We start from the raw sequence: 16,175 nt of genomic DNA, 5'->3' as shown, positions 1-16,175 counted from the left end.
TATTCAGTAAATAGTATTAACTGTCTCACTTTAGGGATAAGGTGATAGAAATTATTCTAATAGTATAAACTAATTGTTACCATTACATAAACATGAGCTGAATACTTCTCTGATCTCTGAACCTTTGCCTTATATTTGCAATATGTTTGAGGTCACTAAGGGTACATATAAGTAGCATCCTCCTAAACTGCACTTTGTTCTGTGCATTTGATTTTGTATTCATGTTAAGGTTGAGTCATCCTGGGTTCCAGATACCCAGGCAGGGAGAATTAAGGTTGCTATGGGAATCGTAGAGCAAATGTTCCACTAAAATTACACTGTTTGTCCATATGGGTTATGTCAAGAATGAACCTGGCTCATTATTTCTGATATTTCCTTCTACCAGCCCCCCGCTACTTCAAACCTGAAAAATATGAGTTATACAAACATGGCTGCTTTTCATAATTTTTTTTCAGCCTGTAGTTTAGCACTAATTGAGCATGTGCAAAGATGATAATTTTCCATCATTTAATAAATGGCAATTTATAAATTAGGGATAATACTGTACGTATGATAACTACATTCAGAGATTGCTGCAGCATTCATTTTCTTAAGCAGTTACAGAGAAGCCAAGATTATTCTTTACAGTTATTAAAACATTTAATTACATTTTGAGTAAATGGTAGGTTCCCAAGGGATCCTGAGAGAGTTACATTTGAAGGGAATTCAGTCTCCAGTTTTTGTGTGCCTTCAAAACTGCCACTTATTTCTGCTTTATGTACAAAATTCAACTGTTTCATGTGCACATTTAAAACAGCATAGCATATCATACACATACGTGCATTTTTTGAAAACTACAGGGTTGTTTTCTTTCACAACTATAGCACAAATACTGCAGTAGTTTAAAATCAGAGTTCTCAGTTTGAAAATGAAGCTTTAAAGAAAACATATTTCAGTAAATCTTTTCTTGGATGGGGGTATCATATCCCATGGTCTTGTTTTCAGTGCAGGGTGGCTGGCTGATGCAGCAGTGATTTTCACAGCAAACCCTGAACTAGGGTGAGAAGGGGCACCTTCTGCAACTCTGTAATGCAAATTACTGCTTCCAAGATACATGGGCCATTTTGTTAACCCACTCTTACCTGCTATTTTTACTGAATTAAGTAGAATGTATTTTTGAATGTTCTCAGTGGTAATATATGACAATGTAATATTAGGTGGCTAGTGAAGCTTCAAATACTAAGTACAGAAAGTACTTATATAAATGCCCTCAAGAAGAAAGTAACCATAGAAATGGCTCATATATTTTAAGCATAGCATGAAGTTTACATTATTATGCATGTTTATTGAGGGCTTACTGTAATCTTCACCTTCTTGTGTAACACCTAAAGTACTGAATGCGACTCTAAGAAACATGGGAAACATTTTGAATTTACAGCAAATAGTAAGTGCTGTTACTCTTAGTTATTTAACAAAGACCTGATCTCTGACAACTTTTGTTGCATGTTCTTACTGTAATGCTTGCCTTGCACGTGTTGAATGCTTTGGAAACTGTGCTACATAGGTGCTTTTCAGCAGCTGCTTACCTGCTTCTTGGTTGCAATTCAGATTTCTGACAGCATGCTTTTGAAAAATGACCAGTAAGACGATGGCTAGCAACATCTCATCCAACAAGCAAACCTGAACTACATCTGCCCAAATCTGACATATGCTTTAAAGTAGCACTTAAGAATATAATAATGGTAATTTTAAAAGATCTGGAGTTATTTTTTCCAGCACCAGATGTTCTGACAGAAACCTCTGCATCTTTGAAGCTACTCGTGTTGAAATGTGTAATTTATGTTCAACATGGCCTTTTCTCTTCTGAAGACTAATTTCACTCAAAGTCCAAACCCCACCTTTTATCAATTGTGTCCTATGTTGCAGTAAACTGATAGAAATTTCCTGTGATTGCTGATGTTGACCTAATGGCTAGCAGCAACATTTTAGGAGCTCTTTGGAATGCTTGAAATTCACAAATGGGCCTAAATTCCTGATAACCAAAATATGCTCTCCAGATCAGGGCTATAGCTGTTTACTTCAGCAAAATGATCCTTCTGAAGCATAAGGAAAACTGCTACTCAGAAGAGCCCACAGAATAACATCTGCCTATGAGTAACGTTTAATGACTAAAAATAATGACTTTGTGAGGTAATTTTAATAGTAAAATTGCATAAGAAATAAATTCCCTCAAAGTTCTTTTTATAAACTGCTCTCAGTGCTGTATTCTGTGGTTTAAAATAGAACAGTGTGCTTCCTGCTTGGCTAGATGGCAGCCAGCTGCCATCCAAGATTTACTTGGATTTGTGCACTCCTTCCTTTTGTTTCTCTAATTTTTTGGTTCTGGATCACTGAAAGCAACTTGAGGTGGGGGAAACAACCTTGGGAGCTGCTTTTTCTCTTCCCTGTGATTTTTCCTCGAGATCTCAGCTCTCTGCTCCCACTGAGTTGTGTTTGACAGTAAAAACAAAGTCTCAATAGATGGCTTTTAGTAGGATATGGTTAATAGAAAATACTCAAGAAAAGGGATCACGGTGAGGGAACCCAGCACTTACTAGTTGTTTTTGTACAAAATGCCATGTGTTACCCAGATACATGGAATATTCACAGGGAGCTCCAACACAACAGGCAAAAGAGGAAGACTGTCATATCTCCTGCAACAGGCCCTGATGCCCTGACACCTCCCTCCAGTGGCAAAGTGACCAGTGCTAGGTTGATACTGATCATTTGGCAGAAGAATAGCTTACTCTGATTTGTGGGAAAACACAGTGGTCATTGATACAATTTGTTTGAATCACATGCTTTCACTTGTGTATTTCTTACGGCAGCCAGCTCTTTCTAAAAACTTTCACTTCTCACCTAAAGACTTGTGTAGTGATTCCAGGAAAGACTCTTAGACAACTGACACTCTCAGAGGAATTTTTTTTTTTCCTAGTGTTTTAGTACTTTTCTTTGTAAATCTTCCTCTTCCAAAGGGAAAATTTTGTGAGGGAGAAGTGTTCTCCTTCAGATTTACGCAAGATTTTCAGATTTTAGCAAGAAGGTATTCTCAGAATAATGAAAAGATTTTGGGAGAATGACAGGAAAAGCTTCCCTCCCCTCCCATTTTTTTCCTCTCCTATATAATGAAGCCACTCACAGAAAGCTGAATATTTATCAGAGTATTGATTAAGACTAAAAATATCCTCTAGTTTAGAAAATCCAAGATTGCCTGTCTGCATAAATACTCTCTGGCAAAATCTGAACTTTTTGTCCTAGTCGGTCTGCATGGACACAAGGTCTTTTCCTCACCCCTGCCCCCAGTTGCCTTTCTGTCATTCAGTAGCTCATTTCTCAGGTGAGGAGGACAGATTGAATACAGAAAGCATGCATTTAACCTTATGTCTGGGGTTGTCATGTGTGGTAAGGAGGTAGCAAAGGGAGGCATTTGATTTGTTTTGACATACAAGGGGTGTTTTGCTGAGATTTCTGGTGGCATTCACAGGAATCCTGCCAGAACTGCTTTGATCCTCTTTACTAACCATTTGTATTGCAAGGGCTGTGAAGCTCTCTCTGCTGTCTTTCTGCTTCCCAGATTTAAGAAGCAGACTTCTTTAGAAACTCAGAACACTCAAATTGTCCTTGGGAGTGTCTTGCATCCAAATAAAATGTCTTTGTGAATTCCCAGAGAACACTGACAATTACAGATATCATATACTTTTTGGTGTTTGGAGATGGATTTGTTAAATATATCCTGTCTTTCATTCTTCTGAAAAGAATGCTGCTTTTTTAAAACAGGCAGTTAAGTTAGGTCAGCTCGCTTTCTTGCTGAGCTTCTGCCTATTTTAGAGGGAGGAAGGGAGGAGCTTCCTCTCATACACCTGAGCTGCAACCAACTGAGAATTTCTTGGGAGGGTAGATAAGTTTTCCTCCTCTGCCACTGCATGGAATGTTTAAGGCTTCCAGATCATCCAGCAAAAGAGACCCGTGTCTCCCTTTTCCTCTCTCCCTCAAATCTGGTGATTTCATGGACTAAAGCAATAGTATTCAGACCTACAAAATATGAAGTCTTACTATTGTAGCTGTGTAACTAATAACAAGGGAGCTTGCAGATGTGATTAATAAGCTACTGGATAGTAGGCCAATGAGAAAACGTCTGTAGTTCATCAAATGATTAATGAATGTTGTCTGTGCAAAATAGAATTATATTATAAGGATTTGCAGTAAATGTCCAAGTTGCAGAATTTGAAAGTACAAAATAGGAATCGAATGTGTAAAAAAAGGAGCATAGTTTCATGTGTAGTATATGAAAAAATTAACTAGCCAATTCAAAATTTTCCTGACAGATGTAGGTAAATAAGAGCTGCTCTCTGGAGAGTAAACCCTGTGCTGAGGTCTGTGGAGAGCTTATAGTCCCTGGAGGTGCTGATGGTGACCAGTGGGACAGCAGCAGATTGTAAGAGTAGCTGAGAACAGGAAACAATTGAGCCAGCCTGCCTCCTCCACTCCTTGTTTTTCTGGTTGTCTTAGACTTGGCTTTTAGACTCAGTCTTGATGACATCTGATGTTTGCTCTGTAAGGTTTTCCTCACAAGGAACCACCCTGTGGAGTGCATGGTGAGAAGGCTGAGCACAAAAAGCCAAAACAAAACCCCAAAGGAAGTAATGTTTTGTTAGCTGAGACAATGAAGATATGTAGCAACTGACTTTTCAGTTTTTCCCGTAACAGAGATTGTGGGTTCCTGGTTAGGGAAAAGATAAAATAACAGATGAGGGTGGAGAGAGCTTGTTTTCATTCTCCTTTGAGGGAAAAAATTGAATGGTGAAAGCAGAGAGGCAGGGACTGAAGAGAAGAAGAAATGTGCTCTGGTGATTAGCTTCCATCCTGATTGTCAGAGGTATAGTTCTGTTTGTTCCGTCACTTTTTGTGTCTCTGTCTGCAAATTGCATGCCAAAGGAAAATTAACTTGCTCCTTTGAAGCTTTGTTGATAGGATGTATGCGTCTGAGCCTTAAGAACTATTATATAACAAGTCATTCCAATTCTAATGTTCATTGTTTGCTTTGTTAAAATAATTGAGGTCAGCTGGCTGCCACCCTGAGGTGATGATAATGGAGAATTTTGTGCTTATTCCCAGTAATGGGAGGGAAGCAGTAATCAGGAAAGGACAGCTGATACGGGTGTCATTATCTGGTTCCATCTTTCCAAGATACTTTCAAAGTATCTCACTTGGTGTTCTAGGATCCTTCCTTAAAACATCCTTCCTTTTTTGTCATTAGCATAGTAATGTTCACAGAGGCTACCGTGGGTCTTACTCCAGATTGAAGATTTGTGGATAGAATTCTTTCCTGTTTACAGTTTTGGTCTGAAGGTCAGGTTTTATTGCAAGCCAAGTGTACAGATAAGTTACTGGTGGTCATCTGGTCTTGTACCTGTTTCTACGCTTTAAAAGCTGAAGTGCAAAATTATCTTGGTAAGAGATTTCTGTTAGCTATTGGAGTACTTCCAGCAGCAACCTCTATTAGTTATTTCATCTTAGTTTTATATTAAGCTGTGATTTTGTCTTCCTGGCTTGCATGCTATAGATGGAATCCCATTGCAAGATCTGTTATGTGACTTTACTGAAGAAAAGAGTGAAATCTGTAAAGCCTTGTCAGAAAATTTCTTTTGTCAAGTAGTAAGATGGACATAGCAAGTAATCATGAGTAGTCTGAGAAGTCTTCTCAGTAATTTAAGTCAAAGCAAAAGTTTGCTTCCTCTGCTGTGGTTATGCTTAACTCAAAACAACAGAGCATTAAATTTGGGGAAAAAAAAATCACTTTCATGGTATTTGTACAAGTTACCTTAATTTGCCAGACATCTCAATTGGTGAGGTATGCTTTGTGAGCCGATGATTTACAGTATTTACAGTAGTCTTGCATATATGTTGATGCTCTTTCCTTTTTCAGAATAAATAGTGGAAAGTGGGCAAGTTTAATGGAAATACTGTTGGATTTGTGAATATGAGCTGAATTGGTCGCTAGCGTGTCCAGTCAGTGACTGGTGTGGTTGCTTTAGTGACATAAGACTTCCAGGTATCAGTATCTTACATTTTGATGTTTTCTTGATAGATGTATGTATATATGTATATATACACACACACACACACCTATATTCTACTTATACTGGCTGTTTTAACTTTTGATTTTTACATATGACAGTTTGTGGTGTTGATGAAATACAGGTCAGTATTGCAAGAGGAGTCCTTGCTCAAGGTCAGAATTGATGACTGTGTTAGGTTCATGTGGCAACACAATATATCGCATTTACAGTGACTCAAAAGGTTTTTATTTCTTGTTTGTGGACTCTTCTGTTCTTCATTTGCTTTTAAGAGAAAAGGTGTTTTCTATGAAATAAAAGAAAAAAAAATCCAAACTCCTGTGAAATCTGCATGTTTAACAATGGTTAAGTGTCCTCACTCATAAATAATTTGTGACTTTTTCTAGAATAGTTTGAAAAGCTGGTCTCACCTCCTGTCCTTTTCCAGTGTTTTCTGAAAAGTTACTTTTCTGGTACAATTTTCTAAAAAGCAAAAAACTAATATTTCCAGAAAGTGTGTATGTGCATGTGTCAGAGAGAGAGACTGTGTTTTCATATTAGAAAAACACACCCCAAATAAAGCACCAACCAATCAAATCCTGCCAAAAAAGAGTGCAGCAGCAAGCTCGCTATTTCCCAGTCTTTAAAAGCAGTAAACGTCTCACAAGGACAGCTTGACTTGGAGTTTTAAGGAAGTGATGCATGTTGCATTTCTATTACTATTAAAGTGTCTAAAGATATTTCCTCACAACTGTTTATTTTTACAGATGCTCTATTTTTCGTATAAGCATTTTTTATTATGTTGTTTATTTTCCCATCTTTTTAATAACTGTTTTCAACTTGCATGCAGTCAATAATGGAAAGGATTTAAAAATAAAAATGACTGCATTAAATCTTTCAGAGGAATTGCCTACAGATAAGCTGTCAGACCACGTGCTGCTGGCGATGGTGCGCAGAGATTGCTACAGTAGAGAAAAAGTGTTATTAACTGATGGAGCAGAATGTCTCTTTCATGAATGATTTCTAGCATGTCACAGTGAGCTTGATGGTGCAGAATTGCTGTGGTTTTTCAGTGCTAAAATAATGTTTTCTTTTTTCTCTGGAGTGTTTTGGATTTTTCCTCATGCATGGGTAGGCATATCTTAATACTGACTGTAAAAGCATTCAATTATGTTATCAACACGATTTAAACAACATTTAAACAAAATCTAAACTAAAATTGAAATTGCTCATGTGTATCGGATTGTTGCTGGCACGGTCTAAAGAATCTCTCTCATGTTTTATGTTCTAGAACGAGGGTGGGATGATCTGAAGCATTTAAATCATTATGTAGAAAGACAGAATTGGTGATGTTACTTGTTTTCATGGCCAGCTCCATTTGGCCCCTGTGACAAAGGGAGAGTGTCTGCTTGCCCTCTGAGGTCATATGGCTGATGTCATTCTTCCTTTGAGGAACCTGAAGTCACTGTCTTGGGAGGTGCCCCTGCGGCAGCTGTGGATTGAGTTTTACAGATGGCATAAAGCTGGTGTTTGCTTTAGGTTGTTGTGATGCACTGTGTTAATTGGGCAAAATCCTGTAGGATCAGTAATTCTGGAAAGAAAGATGTCTGATAATACACATCTGTCCTAGACAAACAGACTTATGCCTGTTAGTCTTGGTGTCTGGATAACAGAAGCATTTAAAATAAAGTCATGTCAAAAGCAATCATATGCTCTTAGATTTATGTGTGGCTATTCAGTTTTCTTCATTTGAAGTTTCTGTTTATTTTTGTTGTCAGACTGAAGGAAAAATCTTGAATAGAGATTATTTATTATTATACTTAATAATTTGGAATCTCTCCCTTTCTCTTTCTAGTTTCAGGAACAAATTGAAGTCTTAAATAAAAAATGGCATTCAGATTTTTGAAGACTATTTCTCTGCATGGGAAATAATAATAATGTATCATCTGGTATTTTAACAAAATGTTGAATTCCTGTATTTTTTTTTCTTATAGCATGGAAAACAGCACTTCAATTTTTCATTTTTACTTCCTAAATTAATTTTTAATAACTAATTTTAGCTTATTTACCACATGAAAGAATGTTCTTTCATCTTATTATGTCTGAAATAAATTTCTTTGCAAACCTAGGGTATCTCATGACTTTTTCTGCTTATCTTCCACATACTGTGGAAATAACCCTGAGAATTAGTAATTTCTACTTACCATTTGTGTTGGATTCTCATCACATAAGTGTTTGGTCTCTTGCCTTGTGGTGGGCTATGTGCTCAGAACAGGAGGTGCAGTTCCAGCTGTGAAGGAGTAGGTAGCAGTGGCTGGGTAAAGTAGGGAAAGCCATCACACAGGATGTTGAGATCAGCCTGAAGAGGAGGAAGCGGGCAGCAACAAAAGCTGTGGATTATCTTGTTTTGGAGCAAGTGGTAGGGAGGGCATGACCTAGAGAGGAAAGCATCACAGATGTTTCCTGTTGCATTCTGGCATTTATGAGAGAGTCATTGGATGGCAAGTTTCTTGGAGTGTAGTGTTATTCAGGAGAATTTGTTGGCTTTGCATGGCAAGGCTTTGGCATGAGAAGGGCCACAGACATGGCTTCTGTGAGAAGCTGCCAGAAGCTTCCCTGTGTCTGACGGAGCCAAGACCAGCTGGCTCCAAGATGGATCTGCAGTTGGCCAAGCCCATCGGCCACTCTGGTAGAGCCTCTGGGATAACAGATTTAAGAAAGGAGAAAAAACTTGTGCTGCCAGGGAAAAGAGGAGTGAGAGAAGCAACTGCACACACCAAGGCCAGTGACAAAGGAGGGGAAGGTGGTGCTTCATGTACTGGAGGAGGGATTTCCCTGGAGGCTGTGGAGCATGGTGAAGCAGGATGTCCTTCTATAGCACATGGAGGGCCATGGTGAGCAGAGATTCACTTGCAGCCTGTGTAGGACCTGCCAGAACAGATGGATGCCTGAAACATGCTGTGACCCTGTGGGAAGCTCAGGCTGAAGCATTTGCTGGCAGGACTTACGACCCTGCGAAAGGCCTGTGCTGGAGCAGTTTATGCAGGACTGTTTCCCATGCTGGATCAGGTGAAGAGAGCAAGGAGCATGGAGTGGCAGAGACCATGTGTCATGATCAGGCTGTAACTCCCCCTAACTGTCCCCCTGTGCTGCTCTGGGGAAGGAGGTAGTGAAACTGGGAATTATTTTCTCGTTACCTTACTCTGATTGGTACTAATGACACTGATTTCCCTGAGTCCAGTCTTGTTTTGCCTTGGTGATTGGGTGACCTCCCTGTCCTTATCTTGACCCCCCAGACTTTTTGTTGTTCAGCCAAGGAGGGGAAGCAGTGGGCACTGGGTAACTAGCCAAAGCCAATCCCCTACAAGAACACAGTCAATACCTGAGAGTTTCTAGCAGGCTAAAAGGTCTGAATTGCCTTCATGCTTCAGGAGCAGCTGTTAATTGGGAACACATGTCGTCTGTTTGTTTTCCTGAATCAGAAGATGGAGAAAGAAGCAAACCATGCATTTGAGCTGGTGTGTTCCTAGGATGAAGCTTCCTCTTACTGAACATTTTGCAATTAAGTAAATGCAAGCCTTATAATGCTAGATATTTGCACACATGTAATTCCTTTTAATACATATAGTCCTGGTGGTTCTTTCAGTTTTTTTTAATTGTGCATTTGTCATAAAGTCGTATTTTTGATGTTTCAGTGCTTTTCTGAGAATGTGCAGTTGTTTTGTGATATTATGAGAAGAATATATAGGTGAAGAGGAGGTGTCAAATCCAAAACAAGAGTGGAAAAAGAAATGGATTAATATTAGGTGAGGAGACAGGTGCAAATACCCTTCATTTTTGTTACAAGTAGAGAACTGCTGCTTTGAGCTGTCTGTATTTGCAAATGGGAAGGATGGAGAATTGTAAGCTAAAATAAACCCATGTAAGAGCAAAGTCATTCAAAATTAGGCAAGTTATTTCACTTTGGAAAAGGAAAGTTAGAAACTTCCCTTTCTCAGAACCAAAGCTTTTCATTCTGATTTTGAAACAAACTTAGAGTGCTAGTAAGTCAAGCATTTTACCTCCCCTCTCCTGGGAAAAAGCAAAAAACAGACCCACTAGTAAGACAGAGGATGATGCTATAACTGCATGACTTAGTGGCTTTTAAGGATTAATGTGTTTAATGAGTTTCATCTCTTATGGTTTGGTGTTTTGTGCTAGCTCCTCCTTGATTTACTCTCAGTAGAGCAACTACACTTCACCTCTTCTGAGATCTTTTGTCAAGGTCTTTAAAAAATTAGCAAACATATAAAAAAAGTTCAGTTATTTCAATAATATATGTAATTTCCTTATACTTTTTGCCATTGAGTTGATCTGTCACTTAGAATAGAGGAGGTTCTTCATCTTTTTCTTGGCATTCAGCACCTAAAACAGTGGTTTTGATCAGTGTTTGAGCAGTAAATGTTCAAAAAGTTCTGATAATTTGAATCCTACACAGAAGTTGCAGTTCCAGATGTCTTCTGCTGTGTCAGGTCTGTAGACCAGCTGCTGGTATCACAACTATAACATGAAACTAGGTAGCAAGGAAAAAATGAATCAAAAGGCTCTTTTAAAGCTACCTTAGATCAGCTAGAAAACAGTAAGACTTGGACCAACACCTTGTTTTGGATAAAGGTAGAATAAATCTTTGATTTTATTGAAATCTCTCATAATCGAGGAATACAGCTGACAAAAGCCTGTAAAGTTTTGGGCTCGGTGATAGTTGCAAACATTCAGTTAATTTTCCAAATGTTTTCTAAACTCCCTCATCAATTTATCTTATGCTCCTGTCTTATCTGTGAAAGAATATAGTCCTTTATTAAGGGGGAGGGGAAGATTAAAATGTTTGAATCTTTCAAAGTTTTGCTTTTGGTTTTATTCTTTTATTTTATTTTTTATTGAAGCAAATATTGCATTTGTAAGCTGTTCCCCCCGCCAAAAAAGAAGAGGAAAAAAACTAGGAAAACTAGTCACTTTGAAGTGAAAATAGAAGATTTCTGTCACTGTGAAGTATGAGAAAGTCAGGTTTTCAATTTCACACTCTTATGCAGGATGGGAAAAGGAGAGAAGCAGTTTTCCATACAATTATATGGTTTAGTCTTCCAGGGAGATGGTCATCTTTTTTCTCCTGGCTGTTCCTTGTGTTTGCCTCCTTGTGCTCTTTCCATGAAGGAGGAATACTTGCATTGCCTGGGATTGATTCTGTGGTTCCCTAAAGCTACATACTGGGAGGGTCTGTGTCACCTTCGGACAGGTCTTGATTTCTGCCAAAGGGAATTAAAATTGTCTGTGGCTTTTACTGAATTTTTGGCCTCTGTTTTAAATGTTGATTATTAAAATGTCATGTTAACCATCAGCAAGGCATTTGGCTAAATTTACGAACTGCAACAACATCTTCTTGTGTAATATTAGTCTTTTTTGCAAGAGTGGTTATTTGCATCTCTGAATTCAGTTTCCTTTCTTGCTTTTCACTGCACTCAAAACATATTTTTAATCAGTCAATTTACAGTAGCATAGAATACACACAATACTTGAAAATATTATAATGATAATAAAAAAGTAATGAAGTTTATAATACATTTTTACAGTACAGTAGTGTGGACAAATGGAGCTTGGATACTTGTTTATTATCATGTCTTCAGATACATTTTTCTGAAAACTTTGCATATCCGAAGTGTAGACCTGTAAATTTTTGCAGCAAGTTTTTTGCAAGGTAAGTGTAAGAGGCTTGTCATACTAATATATGATTTCCTAGAGGCTGCAAAAACGTAGAGAGAAATTTTGAGCATCTCCTTTTTCTTTTGGCTTTAGGATTTTGAAAGCTTGCCAATTTGCTTAAAAAGCAGCCTGCTCAAATACTGTTTTTACCTCCTGTACAAGCGCCCTTTTCATCTCCATCTGGGTGGTCCATACCTAAAAAGAGATTAACTTTCTGCCTGACAGCTGATATTCATATTTGGTATGAAAGAAGTACTCTAAGTTGCTTTCTATGCTAATGTCTGTAAAGTTAAAAATTACTGCATTTTGTAAAACCAGGTCCTTAGTGGTGTTTGAGAAATGGTTAATGCCTGTTCTTAAGCTCTGATGAGATACACTGTCCCTCCTCCTTTCCTACACAAAGTAACTTCCTTGGGTGTCTCAGATAACATACAAAAGCAAGAAAATCTAAGCCTAAATTAATAATGAAGAAGGAACTAGAATTTTTATACTTTTCCTTACAAAGACTTTCAGCAAGTATGAGTCACTATTAAACCTACTGTGAACATACTATTTTAAGAGACTATTTTCTCTAACATAGTCTTGACATTTTTACAGGCCTTTGGTAGTCTCAAGCCCTTCGTTTTTTTTAGGTGAGTATATGGTATGCTTGGATCAGAACATTAACATCCATTTGTGGTAGTTCTTCACATTTAGTCACTATTTCAATCCATAAGAATTTAACAGCTACATAGTGATATTTCCTATGACAGCAGATGTTTCTGGACCTTTACAGATCATGAGCCAAGCTGAAGGACAACAGAAGAATCTTGTACAAGCCATTGAATCTCTCCCAAATTCTGGACCTCTTACTGCCTTGGATCAGGACTTGCTACTTTTAAAAGCTACCTCTGCTGCCACCCTGAGCTGCCTTGGAGAATGCCTGAGTCTACTACAGCAAAGCATGCATCAAGTGGGCCACCAGCATAACAGGACACTGTCATCAGGTGAGCACAAGCTCCCTTGGTATTGTTTCATGTGCCTTGGGGTGTTTTATTATGATATGAAACAGGCAAAATTAACCATTCTCAGAGAGGCAAGTTGGGATGAGCTGCTTGTGAGCTTCTGCAGCCTCAACCACTGTAGTTCTTTACCTAAAAAAAAAAAGATGCAAAATGTATTGCAGTCAGAAGAGAGGAGAAAAAGAGGTGGTCCTGAGTTTTCTCAGAGAAATTGGTCCTGAAGACAGCTACACAAAAAAATATGTGGCATAGGGAAGAGGTATATATAAACCTACATGCTTAGTAGCAGTGTGGAACCAGCTTGGCTGTTTTGGTTTGCTCCCCCTCCCCTTTTTTTTTTTAATAGATTTCAATCTCAATACAGATTTGTTTGATAAAAATAATGCTATGCAGTGCTACAGTGAAAATAGTGTTTCTAATTTTCTGCATGGAAAGATGCTGCTGAGGTGGATTTATTTTGGTCTCTGGTTTTCTTTGAGTGTGGAAAGAATTCTCCATGCTTTAAAAAAAAAAAACCAAAAAACACGTGGCAAGTTTTATGTGCCTAAAATGTCAGTGAGATAATACAGTAAGCTCTGCAGGCATGAGCCTCTCAGTCCCCATGTACATCAGTTTTTCCAATTCACCCAGTTCTGGATCTGTCCATAATATTGGAAGTTGGACCTTGAGCTTTCTGGAAGGGTGGTTAGTGTTTCCCCATGCATAAACTGCACTGCTAAGTCTTAAGAAGAAGAGCAAGTGTTGATGTAAGAGAAGCAGCAGCAACAGAACTCTGGATACAGGGTGGCTTTTTGTGTTTTCTTTGGGTGCTTCCAAAACAATCCCCCTCACTCCCACTGCCCTTACTTGCAGTAGGTTCACTACAGGGCAGAACATACTCTCAAGGCTGCTGAGATAGCACAGTGGGACAGCCTCTGAAGCATTCCCATTGTGAGGAGAATAGAAATGTGAGAGGGTTACTTAGGAAGCAGGAGAATGATGTGAAAGTGGAATGATGTGAAAGTGGAAAAAACAATATTAAACCTTTTGACACCTGTCCTATGGTATGTGCTGACTTTCCCATATCCAAATTTTGATGAGTTTCATAAAGGAATATAATTTTTTAAAAATTGCTATTTTCTTGTAGAAAATGCAAACCTCCCTTGCACTTACCTAAGTAGTAATGATAAAGTGCATGAAATTAAATTATTTGATATAACTTTATTTCAGAAAAGAATGGTTTGAAACAGAGATGAAAAGCATCCTTTGAAGAAAAGTTACTTTCTAGTTTCAAGGTCCCCAAAGGTTACTTTTTATCTTGATGTGATTTAAGTGAACTGTCAAGAGATAGATGACTTGAGGTGTACATATCCTTGACTCTGTGTCCACATAATCCTCTGTTAAATCAGTCTTTATTTTGACTTGATAATGGTTTTTGAGGATCTATGGACAGGAAGAGAGAAAAGCAAGCAAAACATAAGTAATTGCTTAAAAGGAATCCCTGTTGGTTTTTTTGTAAAGGAAAGTCATGACTATGAAATCTAAAATCTAATAAGTGTTTTTATTTGTTCTTCCTAAGACTGTAAACTTGCACGAGAATCATTTCAGGAATCAAAATTTTGTAGCACTGATTCACACCAGCATCTTTGGTATAACTGTGAGAACTTGAATCCAAGCAGTTAATTCTTCAGTGTGTATGTGGGCTTATTCTTTGGTATGGAATTAAAAAAAAAAAAAAACTACTAAACACTAAGAAGGGAACTAAAAGCTGCTGAAATATTTAGTCTCTTCTTCCTGACTGAAATGTTTTTTTTTTTTTCCCCTAGGCCTTATTATGCAACACAGTTGCCTGAAAGAACCTGGCCTACAAGTCTTGATTACTGATTCTCCTGCTCACTTAATCTTTTCCAGGCATACTTTGATAGACTTAATGTTTCTGCTGAGTCGGTAGAGTTTCAGAGTCATCAAAGCTGCATAAGCTCATACCTATTAAGACTAAAGCCTTTAAGTTATCCCCTAGCAAACTAATTCTGAGAGATGATCTAGTTCATTTTGATGGTGTCCTCCAGGTGATTTTTTTAACTTTTATACCCAGCAGGTACAACAGAAGATGACCTTTATTGTCACTGACTCTTGTTAGTTTAAAAACCATGTGCTCCTGTGGTAGGAATTCTCAAACACCTTGCTTGTGAGAAATTACAGTCCTGTGCAATTTATTGCTGAATGCTTCCATCCCAGTGCTGTGTCATTACCTGCTGTGTGGTGTAAAGATGCTAGTGGGCATTGTGGGGCAGAATGCATAGAAGATAGGAATATGAGAATTTATTTCCTTGCTTCTAGCCTACAGTTCATGAAAGCAATCCAGTCCAGGCAGGTAACAGTCTTCCTTGTGTGGAGTGTGAGAAATATGGCTTGGGTGACTTGAACCAACCCGAGAGTTTGCTTTCCTTCAGCATCCAAAGCTTTCACTATTATGCCATAAAGAGAGAGAACTGCCTTAAAAGTAGATATATATCTACTTAATCTGCTTTCTCTCCACCTTTCCTTGTGTCCTTGGGGTCTTTATACTTGATTGTGCAAGTTTTGATGACTTCCCTGGAGACCTTGCAGTCTTACTGCCTCTAAAGCAAAGACTTAAAAGTGGCTGAGAGTTTCTGACCTAGTACTTATGGAATGCTCTCATGAAAATTGTAATTAAATAGTCACTATTTTAAACAGACTTACTGACATTTATTATTTTAGACAAGAAAAAAAAGTGTCTTCTTTCTTTTGATGTAAATATTTTTGTTGCTTTATTTCCCAGTAATTAGAGTAGAAAGAAATCAGCATTCACTTTAGTGGAATCTTGTCCAGAATCTACAATTATGTAGGTCATTACTTAAAATATTTTTATGGCATCCTTTCTGATGGAATAGTTTAAGGATGACATGATTTTTCCATTTCATGTTTCTCACAAATTGTCAGTCTTAGACCTCAAGCCTACAAGCAGACATGAAGATTAAACTGAAGTCTTCAATCTTGTCTTGAAGGCTAGTCAATATTTTTTTTTTTTTATTTCTACTGTGAAACGGCATGGAAGGGTTTTTGTGATTGTCTGTTTTGGAAGTACATGAACAAGAACAGTCAGTGAAGCAAAATCCTGTCTGTGTTTCTACTTTTGAGTAAAAATAATGTCAAAAATAATTTCTAGGTGTCATTATTAAAGGTATCTGTATTGATCACCGGCTAATTTTTTTTTTCTTTCATTGAAAAATACGCCAGAGAAGGGTATTATTAGCTGAAAGTGTTGGTTACATATAGTGTGAGTTGAAGATGAGAGATTACATCTCTACAAGCTTCTTTGTGTTTGGGAATTATGTTTTTTTTTTTTTTTTTGTCGAATGGT

At 37.9% G+C, this 16,175-nt stretch overlaps 1 protein-coding gene across 2 annotated transcripts in view; it reads left to right on the top strand.

Annotated features, from left to right (window-relative positions):
• Positions 1-16,175, top strand: part of OSBPL10 (oxysterol binding protein like 10) — a 112,397-nt gene that overhangs the window by 49,978 nt on the left and 46,244 nt on the right. For both annotated transcript variants that reach the window (XM_053950058.1, XM_053950069.1), the window contains exon 5: positions 12,586-12,796. In XM_053950058.1, the coding sequence (XP_053806033.1) occupies positions 12,586-12,796 (211 nt within the window). The remainder of the gene's footprint in view (positions 1-12,585; positions 12,797-16,175) is intronic.

This window comes from Vidua chalybeata, chromosome 1 (genome assembly GCF_026979565.1).
Source record: "Vidua chalybeata isolate OUT-0048 chromosome 1, bVidCha1 merged haplotype, whole genome shotgun sequence".
In the NCBI taxonomy this organism is placed as follows: domain Eukaryota; kingdom Metazoa; phylum Chordata; class Aves; order Passeriformes; family Viduidae; genus Vidua; species Vidua chalybeata.
This window is presented reverse-complemented; position numbering and strand designations above follow the sequence as displayed.